The sequence below is a fragment of the Lissotriton helveticus genome, chromosome 5_1 (assembly GCF_964261635.1).
Source record: "Lissotriton helveticus chromosome 5_1, aLisHel1.1, whole genome shotgun sequence".
In the NCBI taxonomy this organism is placed as follows: domain Eukaryota; kingdom Metazoa; phylum Chordata; class Amphibia; order Caudata; family Salamandridae; genus Lissotriton; species Lissotriton helveticus.
The window spans coordinates 1,728,151,389-1,728,174,154 of NC_136065.1; the positions used below are offsets into that span (position 1 = coordinate 1,728,151,389).

The window sequence follows — 22,766 nt, forward strand, 5'->3', positions numbered from 1 at the left end:
GGTGAATTCCTCTCGTCCCTCATTGATAAGCGCCCAGTACCAGTAGGCTACTTCTTTCTTTTCAAATATTTGTTCCATCTTCGCCTCTAATTCTAAGTTTCATGGCCCATCTTTTCCTAGGGTTTTAGCCCAGCTTGCTAACTGGTAGTACTTGAATTTTGACAGACTTCCGTTTGTTAAGCCTGCAAGTTTTTCCCAGTCAGTAATGTTAGATCCAGTCAATTTTTGTCCCCATTCCACTATTCCATTTTCTTTCAGTGGAACTGATAGCACATCCTTTAAGCATTCAGGCGTGCCAGGTGAATCCCGGATGGGGGCGTAGTGACTATGATAGGGGATCTTCCATAAGCGTCTCATCTGGACCCACAATCTAATAGCTGCTCCCAAGATTTTCAATTTGATCTTCTTGAAAAAAGTTTGTGTGACCGAATTTGTACAAAAAATAGTCCCCTGCTGGACTTGTCATTGCTTGCATATAAGCTGGAAAACAGTTGAGTGTTTTAAACAGCACTCTAATATTCTTAGAATTGAACGCCCTATACTATTGGAGAAGGTCTGGGCTAGCTATCCCTTCATGCTCCGGTTTCCTTCTCGGCTTCTTCCATGAAATTCTGACTCCCTTAGAGGCCCAAATAAAGCTAATGATTTCGCCCTGTAATTTGGCTATCGAATCTTTTTAAAACTCTAATGGTATCGAGTTGAAAGGGTATGTAAATTTAGGTAAGATCATCATCTTGACCAGATTAGAGCGACCTATAAATGACAGAGGGAGAGAACTCCAAGCATTAAATAGTTTTTTGACCTCGGATTGAACCCTATTAATGTTTATCTGAGCAATCTTCTTGATCTCCTTCACAATTAAGATCCCTAAGTATCTGATTTGCAGTTTTTCTAAAGGGTAGTTTGTCTGAGTGTTCCAACACATTATCTCAGTATTTTGATGGTTAATTTGGTAGCCTGATAGGCTTCCAAACTGCTGTAGTGTACCTAATATTTCAGGAAGAGAGCCTGTCAAGTTGTTTGTCTATATCATTAAGTCGTCTGCGTAAAACGCGACTTTCTTTTCCCATTTCCTACAGCTAAAAGGAGATATCTGTGCGTTGGCTCTTAAGGCACAGGCCACGGGCTCAATGTAGAGATTAAACAATATAGGAGATAACGGGCACCCCTGCCTAGTACCTCTTTCCATATGTATTCTCTCTGTCAGGGACCCGTTAACCAACACACATGAAGTTGGAGAACTGTATATAGCTCTAACCACTCTTGAAAAGTTATTGCCTAAATTATAAGCCTCCAATGTCTTGTGTAAAAAATTCCACTTAACCCTATCAAAGGCCTTAACGTCATCAAAGGTAACGACCGATCGGGGAAGGTTTTCCTCGTTAGCTAGATCTATGGCTCCTATCAGCTCATGTGTGAGTTCCTGAATCGGTCTACCCCTTATAAACCCTTTCTGATCTGTGTGGATTAAATGTCCTGCGCATGTTCCTAGTCTCTTTGCCAGCAGCTGCGTAAAGATCTTGTAGTCACAGTTTAACATAGAGATCGGGCTGTAGGACTCGCAGCGTTTAGGATCTTTCCCTGGTTTCAATATTATACAGATAGTAGCTTGGCTCCAATATTTAGGAGTTATGTATCCTCTTATAAAAATGTCATTGAACAGATTGGTAAGTTCTGGAACCAATACCCCTCGCAATACTTTATAAAATTCATTAGGCAAGGCATCAGGCCCAGCTGCCTTGGCGCTTTTCAGACCTTTAATCACCTCGTTGACTTCAGATTCTGTAAATTCTGCATTTAGTTTCTCTTTTTGATCTTCTGACAGAGTTTGTTTAACCCATTGCCTAAGATATTCTTGAGTTAAGGCCTCGCTATTTTTTGTATCATCCTTATATAGTTCTGAGAAAAATTCAAAGAAAGCGTTTTTAATATCTGCTTCTTCTACCAGTGGTCTAATACTATTTGTCTCTTGAATGCTTGAGATTTTGTTTTTAGTTAGATCGGTCTTTGTTTTCCAAGCTAAAAGCTTGCCACACCCCTCCCCGAATTGATAATGAGCTAACTTACTCGCTTCCCACCTCTTCTTAATTCTAGCATCTCATATGTTTATTAGAATATTTTTTGCCTTGATTAGTTCATTCCTAGATGTTTCTATTATTTCAGCTGATGTTTCCTCATTCATATTCTTTTCCCACATGTGTATTTCACCCTCTAAACTCTCTATTTCCTTCTTCTTTATTTTATTTCTGTGGGCCGTTAGGCTGATCATTTTACCTATAAGCACCGCCTTGTAGGCATCCCATCTAATCTGGCTCGAGGTCTGTTTCTGATTTAATTGAAAATATGATAAAGTTTCATCCCTGAGAACCTCTATTATTTTGTCCTCTAAAAGTATTACTTTATCTAGAGTCCATCTTCGCTGAGTCCAAAGTTTGTTATACTCAATTTCCAATATTACCGCGGAATGGCCTGACAAGTGTTAAGGCAAATGTCTAACCTTTTTAACTACCCCCAATAATGCTTTATCTATTAAGAAGTAATCAATTCTAGAAGAATGTCTACGTTTTTTTTAATGTAAACAAATGATTTTTTTTTCTCCCTTATCTCTCCATACATCTATTAGCCCTAGATCTTCTTGGTAAGGCTTAAGCCACCTCCTCATTTTAGGCAAAGTGTGTCTACTTTTTGGGGGACTCCTATCTAATACCGGGTCTAACAAAATGTTAAAATCGCCACCAAGTATGATGGGCCCTGGTGCATCCAACAGGTGTGCATAAAGCTCCTGCAATGCTAAGGGATCGTCGATATTGGGCCCGTAATACCCTCCAATCACTAGTGTTCTGCCATCTATACGTATATTTCCAGCAGCCAATCTCCCTTTTTCATCAGCTTTGTGAGCCTCCAAAGTTCTTTTGCAGATTTTTTAAACATAATGATTACGCCTTTAACACAGCAGGTTTGTTTCATACAAATATAAAAATCTACCCCGCGATGGCCATTCATAATTCCTTCCCATTCAGATAACAAGAGATGGGTTTCTTGAAGGATAATTATGTCCCAATCTTTATTTTTGAGGTACTCTAAGATCCTTTGCCTTCTTGATCTAACTCTGAAGCCATTCACATTCCATGAAAGAATTTTAATTCCCATGATTTAAGGTGGTAAGGGCACTTTACTTCTTAGCTTTGCATGATTCGGACCAAGATTTTAAAAAATGTTTCCCCAATATGGTCCCACACCCCATGTGCACCATATTTTATACAAAGACCATACCCCCCCCCCCGGTTTTTCCTTCCCCTGAAGAACCCTCCCTTTACTCTTCGGCAGGCCTGTACTGCCTATTCGAGAACCCTACCCCATGGGCAGATATTTTTTATTTTACAGTCCCGCTTTTCGCACCTTAATTGTGTCTATCAGCACTTCTACCTCTTGTGGCTCTTTCAGGTTATACATGTGATTATCCCACATGATCCTCAGCATTGCAGGAAATATCATTTGCACATTTGCCCCCAGGGATTTTATCTCCTGTATGTATTGACCTAACTGCCACATCTTGTGTCGTCTTAGAAATATCGGATCTTATTCTAAATGACCACTCATCCTTTTTGTAAGATCCTGCTTTTATCGCCTCTTTTAGAATTCTTTCTTTTAGTGCATAGGTTTTAAAGTTTACAAGGATCTTCCTGGGATTCGTCCTTTTTTTATTTTTCACGAAAGAGTCTCTGTGGACCCTCTGTATATCATCGGAGAGCTCCTCGGTTTTAATCCAGGGGAGGAACTCTTTTAGAAGATTTATCCAAAAAATCTTTGTCGCCTGTTTCTTGACACTCTGGAATGTGCAGGAGCCTCAAGTTATTACATCGGGCCTGATTTTCTAGTGACTCGATTTTGCTTCGAAGATCTTTTTCACTAGCCTGCAGGACCCCCGTGGTTTTTTCATTACGGGTGAGCCTTCTATCTAGCTCTTCCATATTGGTTTCCAAGGTGGTGACCCTTTCCATCATAGAGTTCATCTTGGTCTCCAATGTCTCACATACCCCCTGGATTCTGAGTTGATTTTTTTCTGGTATCGCAAAGCTCGATCTCATCTCCGTGATCAAGTATTCTATTAATTGATCCGCATTTTTAACCCCTTCTTTTTTTCTTTTACGGCTAGGGGCTGTATATTTTCCTTTCACTGAAACGGTTGGGGCTGTGTGGGATACCAGCAGTTAGATTTTCCTCAGCCATTGTAAGTTGTGGTGAGTCCCTTTCTGAGTGAATGACCACACTCTCCTTCTCTGGGCTTTGATCTTTTGAATCTTTAGGAGGGGTATATCTTACCTTAAAGTAGGTATGAAGAGATGGCGTCATTTTAATCTTTTGTGTTACAACTTTAGACCGTATTGGAACTATTTTTGACTCCAGGATTTGTGGTGGAGACACTACTTTGGTTCTTTCTTTGATTTTCTCCCTTTTCTCCTTCTCTTTTTGTAGTGCTTCAGAATTTAATACATCCCCTTAGAAATTCCTACTGCTTAGTCAATATCTTTTTCCTCTCTTAGGCAAATTGTCTACAAGGTCAGTAGCACAGTCAGTAACCAAGTTATCAGTAACAGTAACAGTGGTCTTACCCCCTTTCACACCCTCCTTTATAGCCAATTCCTCTACTTTTACTGTAGTGCTTCCAAAATATATGTCAGATTTTTCACTTACTTGGGTAACCACAGGGCCCTTCTTTGTTATTTTCCAGGTCTTGTACCGGGCCCTTTTTGAGGAATTAGCAGCCCTGCTGCCCTTTGGTTGCTCTCCTCTGCCTGCCAGTTCTTCCTCCTGTGTTTTCTCGTTCTCAACGGCCCCCTTGCTGCCGGGGCTGGCTGTAGCCTTTGACCGGTAGGAAATCCTAGTAGCAGCCTTCCTGCTCTGCCTTAGCACTGCCCCGCCTCACTCCACAGCATGTCCCTGGGTCTCTCCGCACCCCCCGAGGGTTGCTGCAGGAATCTGTCCCGAAACACAGAGCCGACCCCACTCTTTTGCCGCAATGCGAGAGTCCACCGTCTCCAGAAACACCAGGACCCCCCCCCTGCATCCTGCGTTGATTGCACCCGATAGCCAATCCCAGCTGACACCCGGAAGTATCCGCGCGGAACACGCCACGAGGCTGACCGAGCAGACCGAGCCGAAGGTAAGCTACGTTCTTCTTTCCCCTTCTTTTTTTTGTTTTTTTGTTTTCTACACTATATCGATATACAATAATCACAGTTTACACATGGGATGCCATGTTGGTCCGGACCCACATTTCCGCCGCCGATCTGCTATTCTGCCCATCGGAGCCGGGAGCTCCCGACCGGCATCCCTATCCGGCCACCATGTTCTCATCTAGAGAAACGGATGTCAGCACACAATTACTTGGATGGAAGTGTATCATATATATTCACACTGTCAGAGGAGCAGTTGACATATCATTGATGCTTGGTATCTTGAGACTGCCTCGAAAGCCTATGAAGAAGAAGACAAAACACGAACAGGTGGCTTTAACTTTTTTCTTAGTGTAGAGACACAGGCATGCATTGGTTGAAGGACAAGACCCTGTGTATGAAGGCTGGTTGGCTGCCCTAATATAGAGGACATTTGTATGAGGAAGGTGATGCTATGGAAGTAGGTGTAGGGTAGACTGTGAAATGGGGAGTCTGACCAAGAAGAGTCTGATTGAGGTGACTAGAGACTTGGAGTTTAGCTGGGAAAGAAACACAATCTGAGTAACAGCAGTCTGCAATGCTGTATGACCTGGGACTTGTTCAGCTTCTTGTTTTGCAAATCAATAACTTGTTTTGTCATCTGTGTAAAAAATCTTGGGAAAGACAAGCAGTTCGTTTAACAAAATTAGTAAAAATGTAATCTTGGAAAACAATTTTAAACACGCTTTATAATGTATTTGATATATATTGTTAGAACTGGAGGTCTCTAGTTGGCAGAGGTAGGTACCACTGTCCAAATAGGGACCCTTGCTTCTAGTCAGGGTAAGGAGGAAACACTCTTTAGATAACCTCTACTCACCCTCTTGGTAGCTTGGCTCAAGCAGTCAGGCTTATCCAAAAGCAATGTGTAAAGTATTTGTACAAACACTCACAGTAACACAGTGAAAACACCACAAACTGACTCCACAACAGTTTAGAAAAATAAAGGTATTTAATCTAAACTACACAAGACCAAAACGACAAAAATCCAACATACACAGTTCAAGAATATGGTTGCAAAAGAGTTCTTAAAGTTGCGATAAAATAATCCACAGTTGCTTGAAAAGTTCACAGTTGCGTCACGCTTAGCTGACAGTACCTTTTAAATGCGGCAAAGTTCCAAAGCAGAAGCTGATGCAGTGGAAAACAAGCAAAGCATTGCTCCTGAGACCCTGGGAAGGCGATGCGACAAACCCACTTCAGCAGCGGGCATGTTGCAACGAATCCGGTCTGTATGGGGAGGAAGGCGATGACTTGTATGGATTCCGGTGCATAGGTTCCGTAGGAAGTTTTCTCTCGCAAAGGCACGATGCGATGATCTTTGGGGCGACGATGCGCGGACCAGCGGTGATCTTCCTCTTGCAGCTCCTCAATGCGATGGCTTCTGCGACGACACTCGCAGCGACGTGATGCTGTCCGCAAGCAAGCGGTGCGGCCATCTCACCCAGCGACGACAGGCTCTGCGACGACACTCGCAGCGGTGGTAATCTTCCCGCACCGGTCTGGTGCGTCGCGCAAACGAAAGGTGCAACGTTTCTGGCTGTGGCAACAGGCGCTGCGACGATCTCGACCTCCGTAGCGGCTGGAATTTCTTCGCACTGTCGGAAATGCGCTCCCGAAATGAGAGATGCGATAACTTTTCTGGAGCAAGTTTCTCAAATCTTGGTTTCCAGGTTCTCAACACACTTACAACTTCCAGAGGCACCACAACTGGCCCAAGCACTCTAAGAAGGAGAGAACTCTCTCAGCAGAGTTCAGGGAAGCTGGGGGGAAGTCCTTTTATTCCTGGGACTTCAAAAACAGGGAGCCAGCTCTTCTCAGGCCCTTGGAGATTACTTCAAGACATGGGACACAGCACAAAGCAAAGTCCTTCCCCCTCCTTGGCAGCAAAGCAACAGCAGGTCAGTCCAGCAGAGCAACAGCAGGACAGTCTTCCTTCTTCAGTTTCAGCTTTCTCCTTGGCAGAGGTTCCTTCTTGATTCCTGGATGATCTAATTTTCTGTAGTCAGGGGTCCTGTACTTATACCCCTAAAAGTCTTTGATCCCTTTGTGCAGAGGGCTCTGAGCCCGGTCTGAACCAGTTCTGGGTGTTCCTTGAGCACTTTGTTTTCCTGGCCTCTCCTTTCCTTTCAGGGAGAGGGGCAGGTTCGTCTGCCGCCCAGCAGGAGGTGGAGCCAGCATTGTGGAAGGCAAGCACAGCCCTATTCAGGCCCAGGTGGTATCCCCTCCCACTACTCTAGATGCTGAAGGAGCTATTTAGCCCAGGGATGGCCCACTCAGACTCTGGTAGCCACCCACCCCCTGCCACTCACAAACCAGACAGTCAATTCACAAACAGGCCAAGGCACACAGAAAGGTCAGACAAGAGAACAGCAGTTTTCTAAAAGTGTTGTTCTCAAACACAGGATGTTTCTGGAGGACTTGTAGCCGTCCAAGATTTATTTCTGACGCTCCTAAATATAATACAGTATGTTAATAGAACAGTTCAAAACACAGCACAAATAAACTTTCTGATATTGCCATAATGTAGTGAGAGAGCTCAATTGAGGTAGTCACTCTGGTTTTTTGGGAGGGTTACCAGGGGCGGGATCCGTAGGTTAACGTGCAAAAAGAAAATTAAAAAAAAACATAGTTTTGTTTGTTCAATGGGTGGGGGATCATGTGGGTACAAAATAAAAAAAAATCCTCATTTGTTTATTTGGGCCAAGTGGTTCACTTAGATGTGTCAAGTCCCCAACCATGTCTGGTAAATTCAGAATTTGTGGCTATGGTCTACCCTAATTATGGTAAGTTCAGATAAGCGTAGTCATCAGGATATAGAGCTTTCCTCTCTTCAGGGCACTGCAAGAGATGGTTTGAACACTCCTATCAGCCTGGAGGAAATTGTCAAGGTTGTTAGTGGCTTAAAAAGGGGGAAAGCTGAAGGGCCTGATTCCCTGCCCAATGAGATTTTGCTGATTTTAAAAGATGAGCTTGCACCTATTATGCTACAGCTTTTCAATTTGGCCTTTATACACAATCAGGACCTTCTGTCCTCTTGGGATGTTGCTACAATAACTATACTTCTTAAGAATCCTAGGGCTTGTGAGTCTTATAGACCCGTTTCCCTCCTTAATAGCTATTATAAAATATATTCCCAGAAATTAACTAAACGACTGGCTAAGGTAGTGGGGTCCTTGATTCATACCGATCATAAAGGTTTTATAAAAGGAAGACAGCTTCATGAATTGACTCATGGGCTAATAGAGGCAATAGACCTGGCTAGGGAATATGGGAGTCCCCTAACGATAATTACTTTTGATGCCGCAAAGGGTTTCAACAGGGTCAGTTGGCCTTTTCTGTATAAAGTGATTCACTGTTTTATTTTGGGAGAAGTCTTTTTCACAGCAGTCAGGGCCCTATATAAAAAAACCCTCAGCCAGGGTTTTGGTAAATGGAAACCTCACTAAGGCAATCAACATTGGTAGAGGGACCAGACAGGTATCCCCTCTTTCCCCTCTTCTTTTTAACCTTCATATGGAACCAATAGCGAGTAAACTAAAGGCATGTATGAGCATCTACCCCTTTGTATGTAACAGCTGGGGAAATAAAATTGGGTTTTATGCGGATAACCTGATGCTTTTTACAGGAGATCTGCCAAAGACGCTTTCTGCAATACATGAGACACTTTAGGACTTTGGTAGGGTATCAGGCTACTCCATTAACCAACAAAAAACGGAGTTGATGCAGTGGAATACCCAATATATGAGCGATCTAACTTGACATGAAATAAGATATTTGGGTATCCAAGTAGTGCATACTTTGGAGAAGTTTGCGTAAGTACATTTTTACAGCTTAGCCACCAGCCCTAGAAAACAACAGGTTTGACCTGGGGAGCCCTCCCATTGTCCTTCTTTGTAGATCCAACCAATCCCCCCCAAATGTACTTTCTTATTTATTACCATCCCCTTAGAATTCAAAAGGGAGTGGTTTTAAAAAAGTACAAGGGGATGTCATCTTTGTGAGAAAAAGGAGTTTCGTGGCATTGCTAGCCCGGACCTTTACCAATATCATTGGGCCTTCTGTTTGAAAACTTTTCGCCAGCTATTGTTGGGCAGTACTTGTCTAACTCAGACCAAGCAGTTTTTTCTCTTTAAATTTGGCCACCTCAAATTTTTTTTAGAGTTAGGCTAAAGATCTTGGTGGGTACCAGTAAGATCTGGTATCAAGTAAGAACATCTTTACAAATACCATATATCAGAGAGGGCAGGTCATTTTCTAAATTTTTTTTATTTGTGTATTAGTTTGTTTATTTAGTTATTTATGTTATTATTTCTCCAGTGTGGAAAACAGGAGCACATTTCTAGTAGCACCAGGCTAGAAAAAGAATCTAAGGAATAGTGGAAAGCAAAAACAGGAACATCAAACCATTCCCAATGGAATGTCAGCTTATAACAATGTGGTCTGGAAAATGTCTTAGTTTCTCATGGCCCTAACTCTACTCTACTACTGTGATCCAATAAATAACATGAGTCCAGTGAAATCTGAATATTCAACAGCAACATATTTGTTGAACTGCGACTACGTAAGGCGTAGACCATGCAAAGCCTAGGCTTTCTGCTTGGGTACGCAACGTACACTTTTGATGCACCTTGTTTCCATTTCTTTCCACATTCTCACCAGGATATCTTTCCTTTGCAGGTGGTGGTGAATGCTCTTCTTGGGGCCATCCCCTCCATTATGAATGTCTTGCTGGTCTGTCTCATCTTCTGGCTGATCTTTAGCATCATGGGTGTGAACTTGTTTGCGGGGAAGTTCTACAAGTGTATCAACACCACAACCTCAGAGCTCTTTCCAATAGATGTTGTGAATAACAAATCAGATTGCTTGGCTCTCAATTACACTGAGGAAGCTCGATGGGTCAACGTGAAAGTAAACTTCGACAATGTTGGCCTGGGATACCTTTCTCTGCTGCAGGTGGTAAGTAGATAATCTATCATCTGCAAGTTCTGTTAGCTCATTTACCAGTCCTCACCTTTCTCTGGCAGTCATGGGGAGAGTGAGCAACCATTGCTTCACTTGAAATTTTACAGCTTTTATATTTAGATTTAAATTCTAGGTAACAAGTGTCACTGATGCTCTGTTTAATCTCTTCATGTGAAACCTTAGCAGATATTAGTGATTTACACTGGGGACAGTCCACTCTTATAGAAGAGCTAAATAATGTGTTAGGAATCGGATAGTATATTTTAACAGTTCATTAGAATCCACACCTACTTTTTTACGGGAATATGTTTTTGTCTTTGAAAGATTCTGTGATGTACTGCTTTTGAATATGGTAGTTTAATTTGGATAACTACATTTTCCATGTTCAAGCAAAATGCAAAAAACAAATATCTTGGTTTTCTGGTCGTGCTACAGCTAACTTTAGCTGTCTTTCGTACACAGTATTGTAACCAATACTTTCAACATATACTTAAAAGTGTTTTTGGGTCTCCACCTTGCTTATATTTGGATAGCTTGATTGTCTGTTACGGCTCCCTGCTCCTGATTCAATAGCTTTCATCAACATTCTAGTGCTTGTCCAGCTCTGAGAAGCATTTTTGTTTCTCCATGTTTTGACTGAATGAGTTGTATTCTTCCACAAATGACACCAGGCAAAATTTTTCTTTTTGCAGGTTTTTATACAATTTCACTTTTGGCACTCAACCGGAATGTATGGCGCGTCCTCTAATCTCTCTGGGTCCCCACATGTCGCCTAATACCCGTTCTCCTACACTGTATGTCTTTGCAATTCGACTGAATAAGGATGCTCTCACACCCCACCGTGTTTCCTCCATGGTGGTTCCTGGACGCAAATATATGTGGCTTGCCTCCCGCCACATACTAGTAGTGGCTTTGCTGATAGTTATTTGCATCACAAGCATCGGCGAAGACAATAGCGGCAATGTGGCATTAACTTGTATGGTAGAATAATAAAGTATATTTCTCTGGCCAATTTCAAAATGGCATCTTTAAAAAAACATTTGTATTGATATATATATATGAGTAATCTTTCACATTGGTTTCATCAGTATCACAGATGTATACAACAATCGTGAAATGTTATAGTTAGTTGTTCTGGAGTTTGTGAAAGAGTGAAGAAGTCTGTTTGTGGGTGTGTGACAGGTACAGGGTCTAGACCGGGATGTGCCCATTATATGTCTTTCCAGAGGGTAAGGATCTTTTAGAAGACGGTCCAAGGGGTTCAAAATGATATCATACAGCATTGCAATGCAGTTAAAACTGCGTCTAGATGCAATAAACGCCATCTTTTATTTATATAAATGTAAAGTGTAGAACGTGTAGCATTTCAAGATGGCTGCCAGGCGCTATTGCATTTGTCAATGCCTGCACTGTAAACAAGCATTGGTAAAGGCAATAGTAATAAGCAACCACTACAAACATTAGCAAAGCCACTTACACAATCAAGGCCAATTGGCTTTACCAGTGATTGTTGTGCAATATGTTTACCTCCTTTTCTAAAAAAGCTAAGTGATTTATGTACGTATTGGCTCCAAAACTGGAGCCTGATTGACTGTGTCCCCAGCAAACATCTGTGCTATATGATTAGCATTCCCTCCTTTTTTTAAGTTTAACTTTATTTATCATGAACCAGTAGTATAAAAAATATAAATAACATGTACAACAGTACATACATTAAGGTAATAATATTATCAAGAAACAATCTATGAAAAAATAGGGAAGGAAAAAGGGGAAGTAGGCAAAGGGGAAAGGTGTTAAAAATTGTTATAGTCTTAACACAACTATATTCTGCAAAGGAAAATAAAATAACACATCTAATTAATTTCTGTAAGCATACAATGCAATTTTGAGAAATAAGAAACAATTATTTTATTAAGAAGTTAAGGAAAAAAACGTATTTGACATAGGAAAGATAAGGCATCTAAGATATAAAGGGGGTTTCCGAACCTCATCTGAAACTTGGACTAATGGAGTACAATGTGAGACAATATGGGTCAGGTATGAAGATATAGGATGCCATAAAAGGTCTCTTTTAATGGACAGTGAAAGAAGGGAAACGTAACTTGTATCAAGTCTGTGATGGAAACATACGGCATTCCACCAGGCTTTAAAAGTGACTTTGTCAGCCTGTTTCCAATTAGAGGTAATTAAGTAAAGAGCTACTGTCAATAACAAGTCTACTATTCTGTAATTAGAGGGAGATTGAGGCCAATTAAGGTGACAAAGATCCTAGAAAAATGTTGGAAGGGGAGAGGGGAATTTTTGTTATTAATCTGAGTCCAAACCAATTGCCAGAAATGGTGAATAGGAGTACAATCAAATAACATGTGTTTCAGATCACTATTGGTGCAAGGGCAGAACCAACAAGAAGGGGTAGAATTTGTAGAAAAAGAGGCTAATTTTGCGGGAGTAAATAAAACACGTTGATAGACAAAATAAAGGGTTTGAGAAGTATTAGCAGCTCTGGAAGTCTTATGAATTTTGAGCCATATCTTATCCCAGAAAGGAGTGGCCAACATTCCGTAAGATCCTTTTCCCAAGCCAATTCTGCTTTTGTCGATCAGAACAAAGAGATAGGGATTTATAAGAAGATGAAGCTGATGAAAAAGTAGAAAGTAAGAGAAATAACAAAGAGCAGCTGGAGGATAGAGAAGACAATGATGGAAATGAATGAAGGTACTGGGAAAGTTAGGGGAATAAAAGATCATAGTGAGTTTTACAGGAAGATGGTAAAGCAAATTGTGCATGAAGGTCCGGAAAGGGTAAAGGAATATTATTACTCGTTATAGCATTCCCTCCTGTGACCTTTAAAATACGTTGGATTTCAAACAGTTTTTCTCTGCCTAAATGAAGTATCTCTCTGCGCTACCCTCCATCACTGCTGTCAAATCCACCCTATTAACTATATCAGTGTCCACGCACTAAAATTAATAAAACAACAGCAATAAAGCCAGTAATAAAATACAGCTCCCAAGAAATGGACTCAGGACGCAACACGTTAAACTCTATACTCACTGGATATATCAAGAATGCAACTAAGACCTCAGTCCGAGGGACATACTTTGGAGATAAACATTTAAACACAATCTCTGCGGAAAGAGAAACTCCCAAGACAGTAAATCCTTGTTTCATCAATTAAAAAAAGTATTTTACATTGCTAGAAAGGATAAAATCGCCTATTATAGAAAATCATTACCACTGACTATAATAGGAAAAACTGTAAAATAACTCTATATAACAAAGTGGACATAATATTTGAAGTTAATGTTAGCTGTACATATCATTCTGGAAACAAATGTGTAGTCATTTTCCAAATGCTTCTTCTAATTGTGATATTCTATTCAATCTCATCTGCAAATACGTTTTTATTTAGGAATCAGCCAATGTGCTTCTTCCTTAGCATACTGGGACTTTTTAAGGGCTCAAATAAAACATGTATGAAGATATAGCTCTTCAGTGACCTTAATACATTAACAGTTGAGGCCTATTTATAATGCAAAGATGTTTTGAATTTAGGATATACGTACAAAATAGATGTTCTCAAGAAATTATAATCACAGGAAGAGATTTTCATATAGTGACTACCAAATCAAATCAAGGATGCTTTATTCGAGTTATTACTCATAAAAGCGCATACAATCACAAATATAAAAGACATCAATTAAAAAAGCACCGCAGTTATACACATCAATAGAATTTCAGACTTTTTATGATTTTTCGTCCCAACATTGATTCATAGATAAAAAAACAGATAAAAATACAAAGAGATAAAATACAGACGAAGCCCCGACACAATATAAGACAATCAACTACCAATATCTGCCAAAACATATTTCAGATATTTGCTTGGCAGTATAATTTGCTATGGCAATGAGTTAAAAGAAAGGAAGAGAGAGGAATGCATATTATTAATAATGTATTTCAATTATTTATAATTAGTACATAAATATATGTTTCAGTGTACTATTACAATTTATGTTCTACTTTTAAAAGAAAAAGCTGTGCTCTGTTATGTTATGTATTTTCGTAAATCTCATTATCACCTGCGAGGGTATTCTGGTGCTCAGCAGGCGTGAGTGCTTGGCCCTGCCTATTGTAAGTTGGTTAATTAAAAATCCAAGGCTTCAACTTCTTGCAGAATTCTAAAAGGAAGGAGGTTATTCCACTCTTTAGGAGTAATGTAAGAGAATGCCTGCCCTCCTCATCTGGTTTTGTATATGCATGGGATGTGTGTGACTAGGAGTCCTGCGGACAAAGGTATCCAGACGGTTGGTGGAAAAAGATGTGACTGTTTAGATCGAAGGGGCCTGAATTGTATGTGTGCAGAGTTTGAATTGAGCATGTATGTGTATCAGGAGCCAGTGCAGTGCCCTTAGGTATGTGATGATGTGGATATTGTGTGGGAGATTTAAGGCGAGTCTGGTTGCAGAGTTTTGGATGGCTTTTAAAAGATAATGGGATTCCAAATAGGCTGATAACTTCTTGCTTATAAATCTTTCAAGAATTTTCACTGGAAAAGGCAGCTGAATGATAGGCCTATAGTTACTAAGAACTGATAGGTCCATCATCCTTTTCTTTAAAAGTGGAATTACTGGCGCCCTTTTACAGGAACATGGAACCTGGCCCATTCCAGAGACTGATATGAAGATGATTTTGTTACAGAAGAATTATTAGAATTTGTTTCAAAGGTCTTCTGAGGGGGTGATTGCTGGAGGTGGCAGGAGGTGCGGTGATATCTTTGATGATGGTTAACTGGATCACCAGAACGGGTCTGCAGACTCTGCGAGTCAGCATTGTAGTCTCTAGTGCACATAATTTGTATCTGTGAGACATTATTGGTGCAGTTACCCATCTGGCTGTGCCTAGTCTTTCTACAGATACATATAAGATAGTGCCAGGAAGCAATTACTGCTTGTCTAACCCCGCAATCATCGCAGCTTGCAGCCAGATTTTTTAAATTCATACAACATGCAGTTAAGATGTTGGAGGAGGCTTCAAATTAAAACCGATTCATTTTTATGTCATGAGGCACAGCATTGACCAACTCGATGACAATAATTAGGTTCAAGTCAACCACCGACCAGATCAGATCATTTTTTAAATTCTATTCTTCCATCTATTTGCTGGAACAAAATCAAGAATTATAAATCATATGACTATCTGATCTGGTTAGAGGTCTAGCTACCTATGAATTGAATTGATGTAGAACAGTAATGGATGCCCCCTCAGAAAATGACTGTGACATCCCAACTGAAATAAGATCATCTTAATAATTCACAGTATCCAGTCTCTTGCATAGCACAATACCTTAAATTTACAGACCATAACTATTCTACAAATATGACGGGACTGATTTGTAGCACTATGATGTACTACTGCCCCTTAGTTCTCTTTAGCTTTCGTTAGGTAAGCAATCCCTCTGGATATATTTCTGTTTCATATACTCCTGTTTTCAGCCAGTGGGAAAATTGCAATTTAACAAATCAAATGTTTTAATTAGCGCCTCTATTTTATTGATTCAATTGTTTCCAATTTCTTTTTATTAACTGTACAATAAACGTACTTATACTTTGACGATGGTCAAAGATTTCCTGGCTGCTGTTACTGCTGGCGTTGATGCAATCTGCAGGAGCTGTACGCTTGACATCCCACATATGCTGGTGATAGCGTAGTATTTTCTTTTGAAGATGTCTTTATCTGCAGTGTCGTAACTTGCTCGCACTGGTGTTCTGTCAACCTAAGTTCCTCTGTGTCCCAACTGGCCCATGGTCGGGCTCTTGCCATTGGGTTGCACTTGTGAGGAGCCAGGATATCAACGCTTACGGCAATACAGCTGTTGAGTTTTTTGATGGCTTTCAGGAAGTCGCTGGTGTGCTCTGGCTGGTGCTTGTAGAGGACAGAATGCCATTCCACTTCTGAGATGTTTTTCCAGACGTGCTGGGCAGTTTTGGTTGTGGTACGTTTGTGATGGTGTGGGATGGACATGCTGAAACTGATGAGGGAGGAGTCATAGTTGCTGACTTGTTGACTTTGATGTTGCCGATTGAGGTAAATATTGGGTCCAATAGGTGTCCAGAGGCATGGGTGGGTTCGGTAACATGATGGGTGAGGTTAAGCTTTTTTTTGGTCTTCCATGTAGCTAGTGGGGTTGTCCGTGTATGTGGTGCAGCTGATGGTATCTTTGAATATGATAGCCTCTCCACCAACGAGCTTATGCTGACAGTTTTGCCTGAGGACATTGTAGCTGCCAGGTATGGTTGTAGCGATGTCCATTGCTGGGGTTGGGTGTAGCCATGTTGCCATGAGAAAGAGCAGATGAATGGTTGTGCAGTAGGTCCTATATCTCTGTGGTGTGTTTGGTGAGAGAAGGGTTGCATGCGAGTTTGGTGTCTTTTCTGGGTGGTGTTTGGTCAGTATGAGTGGGTTGCTAGTTTGTGTGAGTGAGTGGGCTCTGTTGGTTAAGGTGTGGTGGGTGTAGGGTGTAGCAGAGTTAATGAGAACTTGCAGAAGTGCATGTGAACTATCTTTCTGTGGTTTGTGGTGGGGCGGGGCAACAGTGCGGTGAGCAACAGCTGAGGTTAAGGGCATGGAGAAGCACTGCTGATTATCGGTGGGTAGGGGAGAACGAGAGTTTGTGGTGCTGTGTGCTATTCAGCTGCAGATAGACTTGCCTTTGGTTTGCCTGCTGTGTGCATACGCTGTGTGTCAGCGCTGCAGACACCAATGAGTAGGTTTAGGAGGAAGGAGCAGCGCAGGGTACCATATAAGGAAATCCAATGATGTCACTTCCTGCGCAAATGGATGCTGGCAAATCCCATAATGCTACTTTTTGTACAGGTGGATGATCGGAAATCCAGTGTTGTCACTTCATGTGCATCTGGGCAATGAGAAATATTCTAAAGTTGGTGTAAAAAATCGGTAAAATGCTTGACCTAGTTCTGTGGTGAATGATTGTAAAATTATCAATTATAGTTAGTAAACAAAGGCAAAGAAGGGGATAGGGATTTTCAATCATTATGGAGTGGCAAATAAGAAGGTTCATCATGTAACAGGGCTTTTCGAAAATGTTGAACACCTGTGAGATTAGCAACCCTGAACCAAAGAAGTCTGATAGGGTCATAACCTATAAAACGCTTACATAAGTCAATAGAAGAGGAGCCCTGAAGAGATTTACAACAATGACATGAGCGATGGCAAGATAATTAGCGAAAAGTCATGAAGGGGAGCCATAGAGGTGAAACAGAGTATATTGTACATTAGCCTACTCCCTGGAATAGGCAACGTTTGACTGAAATGGTGTAAGGATAAAAGGATAGCTACATACATTACAGCATTCAGAATGTTATATTATCCACAAACACAATACCCTTATTCCATCTCTGTGCCACTCATACCCAACAGTCAAACCTGAGTTACGCTTTACTGCACTCTTTTTGTTTTAAGTGTGTATCCGTTAATGGAAATTGGGGCGGGGCTTCAGACACACTCAGCTTTCACCAACGTTAAGGAAGGGTAAGTATTTGTTGTTTGGCTAATCAGTAAATCTGATGTTGATTCTGTCTGTTTCAATGTGCTTTCTGTGTAGGCTACTTTCAAAGGCTGGACGGATATCATGTACGCAGCAGTTGATTCCCGTGAGGTAAGAGCCACATTTCCTTCAGCATTCTTAATAATGTTGGTCCCATTATGGCTACCTACCAAAGAAAGCCACATATGCAACCATAGCAGATTTGAAACCTATATGACTTAAGAAAAATTACTGTTTTCATATTATAATTTAAGATATTGCTGTGTGTGTTGTAGGGTTGCATATCTTGATGCCTGCTACCGTTAACATTCAAATTATTTTTATTTTAGCCATCTTGCTTTTCCCTACCTTCACTGTCCCTGATCACACAGTTGTTTCCTAATGCTAATCATTCCATTCATATTTTTAAATGTATTTATTTACACTAAATTGTTTTACTGCTAACCTTTACTCTCACTCTTTTTTAAGTAAACTTATTTTTCAATTAATTTAATTAATTGATGTCCTTATCTAATGCCAACCATACATTAAACCATATATTTCCATTATGCTAAAGTAATACTATCTCTAAATGTGACCCTATTTTTAGCTATCTAATTAATAACCTTGTCTAAATGCAAGCCCAAAACTATATTTAATTTAAGACGAGCAGGAGTACTAAGAGGTGCTTAAACCCAACCATGCCCCATTGCAAAGGATAGCTCTGCAGTCTGACACAGAGCATGAAGGCTCGCAATTTTCTCACAAGTATTTTACCGTCTTGGTCCCTTTTCTTACCTATGAACTGCTCTTTCTTCTCTCAACCCTGTCTAACTCATTCTACTATGTCTATTCACTGCCTTGCACTATAGCACAACCATCTTCATACTGCTAACGTCTCAGCCCCTATGCTATCATCATCACCTCCTCTGAACTTGCTTAAGCCATATATTCCTTCTTACTCTGCCAACTCCAACCTAACTCTTGCACCTGCAACTTCTACTACTCATATACTTTCTTGTCCCACCTAACCCCTCTAGACCCTCCCACTTTCTCCATCCAGCATTGTTTTTTTTCCTTTTCTACCCTACCTTCCTAACCATTCTGCCCCCCACATAATTAGCAGCCGGTGTCTCAATAGAGTGGCGGGGGAAGGGGAAAGGGCGATGGATGGATGACGAGACAATTAAAGAAAAACAAAAAAACATTTACCTGCCACATCGCCGCATTGAGCTCCTCTCCACTACAGGCAAGGCCTCCCACAGTCCACTGGAGCCAATCCTGATGCTGCTTTCATGCTACTGGCTGCATTAGTGCAGCATCAGAATTGGTCTGAGCACCCTTGATTTGTGAGCCTGCTCTCTTCAACCTGGCAATGCAGTTCAAGTTGGAGAGAGCTTCAGTGCGCATGATGGTTTGGCCGTCTTGAAACTGCCAGCAAAATCGTCATGCGCACTGATAACAGTGCAAAACACTCAACCTACTGCCTGTCATCCCCCTGGCCCCACCCCCAATCCTCAACTCAAAGAGCAAAAATAAAACAATAATGAACAAGGGTTTATTATCGTTTTATTTTCAATGTTTTGGCTTGCTGGCGGGGGTGGGGGGGCAAAGCTCATCCGCCATAGCTGTGGAGCTGCCGCTGCCCCACTTTTCTTCCACAAGACAAACTGTGCATAATCTGTTGACTGCCGTACCCTTCCCACCTGCCCAAGCCATGCCTTATCACCCTTACCCACTTTTTCACACCCCAACCCCTCCAACCCTACCTAACTCTTCCATAGACTTTTGATATTTGATCACACACCTCCTCACATCTTGCTTAACCTCTCTGTCCCCTCTTTTTCCCTGTCTTCCTAACCTTCCCAGTAACTGTAACCTCCTCTTACTCTCTGCATCTACTCCTGTGCGTAAGCCCGCTACACTCCTCCTTCCCTTTCCCCCTCATGTACGCCACCCACCAGCTGCTATCATAATGTAAGCTTCTTCTACTCTTTAGTCCCAGGCCCCTTTACTCCTTCCCCACCTATTCCTATGTCGACTCATCCATAGTTCCACTAATTGTTTCCATAAACTTCATAACCCTTTTCTAGTGTTTGAATCTACTTCCACAGTATTAACAAGATTACACGATTCTCTACCTTACCATCATTCCCTTGCCACCTCTTACTATGACCAGCACTCTGCTGCTACGCTCTCTCCTCACCCTGATCCAGCACACTACTCTTGCATCATAGCAGTGATTTCCTGTAATACAATCGAGACCATATAAACACTCTTTTCCCCTTCTAAACCACATTTCACCCTCAATAGGCAGTCTAGTAAAGACAATGATCTTAGTATGTCTCTCCCTCTTCAACTCTTCTTCCTACCTGTCCCAGACCTATTTCTATTCCTTCCTCTCCTCTCCTCCTCTCAGTCATCCTGTTGTAAAATTCTATTCCTAACACATTTTCACTCCTTTACACACTTAAGCTCAATGACAGATAGGGTGAGGGCGCCCCCCGGTCATCAAAACCCTTACTCCATCCTACAATTCGACATCAATACATCTAAGCACTCCATGAGATGCAGTGAGCTATTCGGCTGCTAATGCTGCTTCAGCCCTTTATCAGGTCGATGAAGCACAACTTCATATTAATCTACTGCAATACAATGCACTGTTCCAAAATGTTGAACAAAGCAAACACAAGGAGTTGTGCATTTTGGCATCTATGTTACAGATGTGTTTTTCAACTTAATTGTACACTAAACCATATTTAGAAAAACATGTTCTACAATATTGGGTTTTTCATAGATCCACATGTTTAAATTATTGCCCCGTGTCATAGTTTCTGCTGTCCAATGAGCTGCTAACGCCATCTCTAAAGAGGCTGCAGGGTGTCTTCTGTTCCTTCTTTGCCCTTAGGCCCTCCAGCTTGGCTCATAGTCTAATGACCTCTCAGTATTGTACTTTAATTTCAGCTATGATATTTGCTTCCAGAATTTATAGTCTTTCTATTAATGTGAAGATGGTAGACATTCTATTTCTTTCACCAACGGTAGAGGCGTTTGACAAATGGAAAATAGATTCTGTCATGAAAATAAAGGAGAATTAGGGAAAAAGAGGCTCACTCTCTTGACATTTGTTAAAAGTGCAGACACTGACATTTCTCAGAAAAGCCAGGTGTGAAACACCAAATACATCTAACAACTCTTCTCCTATGAGCTAGAAAAAAACTGGCTCTGTGAGAACTGCTGGTAAAAGGCATAATGCGTGGTGATAGCTCCTTAACCAGATGTTTTTTCTCAAAATTCTATAATGCAAGCCTATCAGGCTGCACTTTTCCCTCAGCAATAGACATGTACACAGAAGTTTGTGCTCATAGGCTTCTGATGGACGCTCGATTCTAACACTTAACAAAGGTTCAGGTGAAAAAAATGTTTTGGGGTAAACAGTCAAACTTCAAATATAAAAGAGGGTGAGGGGAAAAGAAGAATTGCGAAGAAGCCTATATATATACTTAGACAAATTTGTAAAGACAATTATAATTTATTATACATCATTTTTTTTTAATTACACAAAAGAACAAAAACGCTCATGAAAAATGTTGGCATGACAAAGACAAACAACTCACAGGCCAAACAAGTGGCTAACAAACAGACATTATATATAAAGAAGAAACAACAAATACAAAATGATGTGTCCTTTACAAATTACGGCCACAAAAAGCATCAACGGCGTTTCAACCGCTAGGTTGCTGTGCGGTCATCATCAGGACAGGAGATTTTAGAGTTAGATTTCTGTACAATAAAGATTTTAAAATTAGATTACATAAAAAAAGGCGGGTAGGCTTCTTCAAAGGAAAAGACTGAGGGGAGAAAAACCACCTAGTGTGAATAAATAAAATTTAGATGGAAGGACAGAGAAGGCTAACACCACACCACACGTGAATTTGTCCATCACCTAAATAAAGAGTAAGGTTAACCTGAATATAAAGAACCAGTCATCATTCGAATGGCGTATGGGTAGAATTTCCACCTCTGCAAATAAACCGGATATACAATATGTAATAAACCGCCAATGCAGAACTCACATAGATATAATTGAACATTCATAGTAGACTTACTCAATAAAATAATAATCGAAGAAGTCCAATTATTGGGTTCCAGACGTATAATTACGTATCCAAGGATATCTTCAAATAGAATAAATCAGGTAGGTAACCAACAATTTGCACCTACCAATGTGCCCAATTAATAGGCTGCAAGACAAAAAAAGAAGACCGTAGCTAAGTATGTTCCATACCTAAACCAATACATAGACAATTACATAGTCCGCGTTTCAACACTGGCTCAAAAATAGCCAAGAGACGTGTATCAATATTACTTCAAATCAACAAGTAAAAAATAAAATACTTATATTGGATATTGGGCAAACCACTGTCATTGTTCCAAGGGAAACGTGTCAACCGTGGAGAAGCCACGTTTGCATATGAAATGCAGTATCAGACATAAAGACTCAAACACTCATCATAAATTAGTGCATTCAAATGGACCGTAAAGAAATCCGTAGGTTCTGATGGACGCTCGGCATCAAATACGCATATCGGAGTCTGCAGCCTATTTGTTGAAATGTGGACTAAAATACGCATATGAAGTGATCGGGGGTCTATTCACGTATCATTTAATCACGTTTATAACTTCAATGAAGCTTTCTATGGTACAGACCCAAGAGTGGTTTGTCAAGGCAAGGTTTGAGTAAAAAGTGCCATAATCCACCAAGCTTGCACAATAGTTAAGGGCAGACCCTTCGGCCTCAGCTCTAGTCTCACAGCCTGCATCAGTGCATTCCAGAGGCTTATCTCAGTACCCCAATTTGAATGAAACATTTGCATCTCGTGCCCATTCTTCTATTGCCACTTTTTGCACAGCATGGAGACAGACGTAGCTTGAAATGAGGTGATAATAAAAAGTACATTCAAGTAGATATCATATATGAGCCTCAAGAAGGAATATGGGATTCACAAAACATGTGCAGTTTGTTACCTTTTAGTAAC

The 22,766-nt window shown here is 40.9% G+C and overlaps 1 protein-coding gene across 1 annotated transcript in view; it reads left to right on the forward strand.

Moving 5' to 3' along the window:
- Positions 1-22,766, forward strand: part of SCN4A (sodium voltage-gated channel alpha subunit 4) — a 1,457,305-nt gene that overhangs the window by 1,036,725 nt on the left and 397,814 nt on the right. Inside the window, exons 23-24 of the mRNA XM_078644999.1 lie at positions 9,897-10,175; positions 17,806-17,859. Of these exons, the coding sequence (XP_078501125.1) occupies positions 9,897-10,175; positions 17,806-17,859 (333 nt within the window). The remainder of the gene's footprint in view (positions 1-9,896; positions 10,176-17,805; positions 17,860-22,766) is intronic.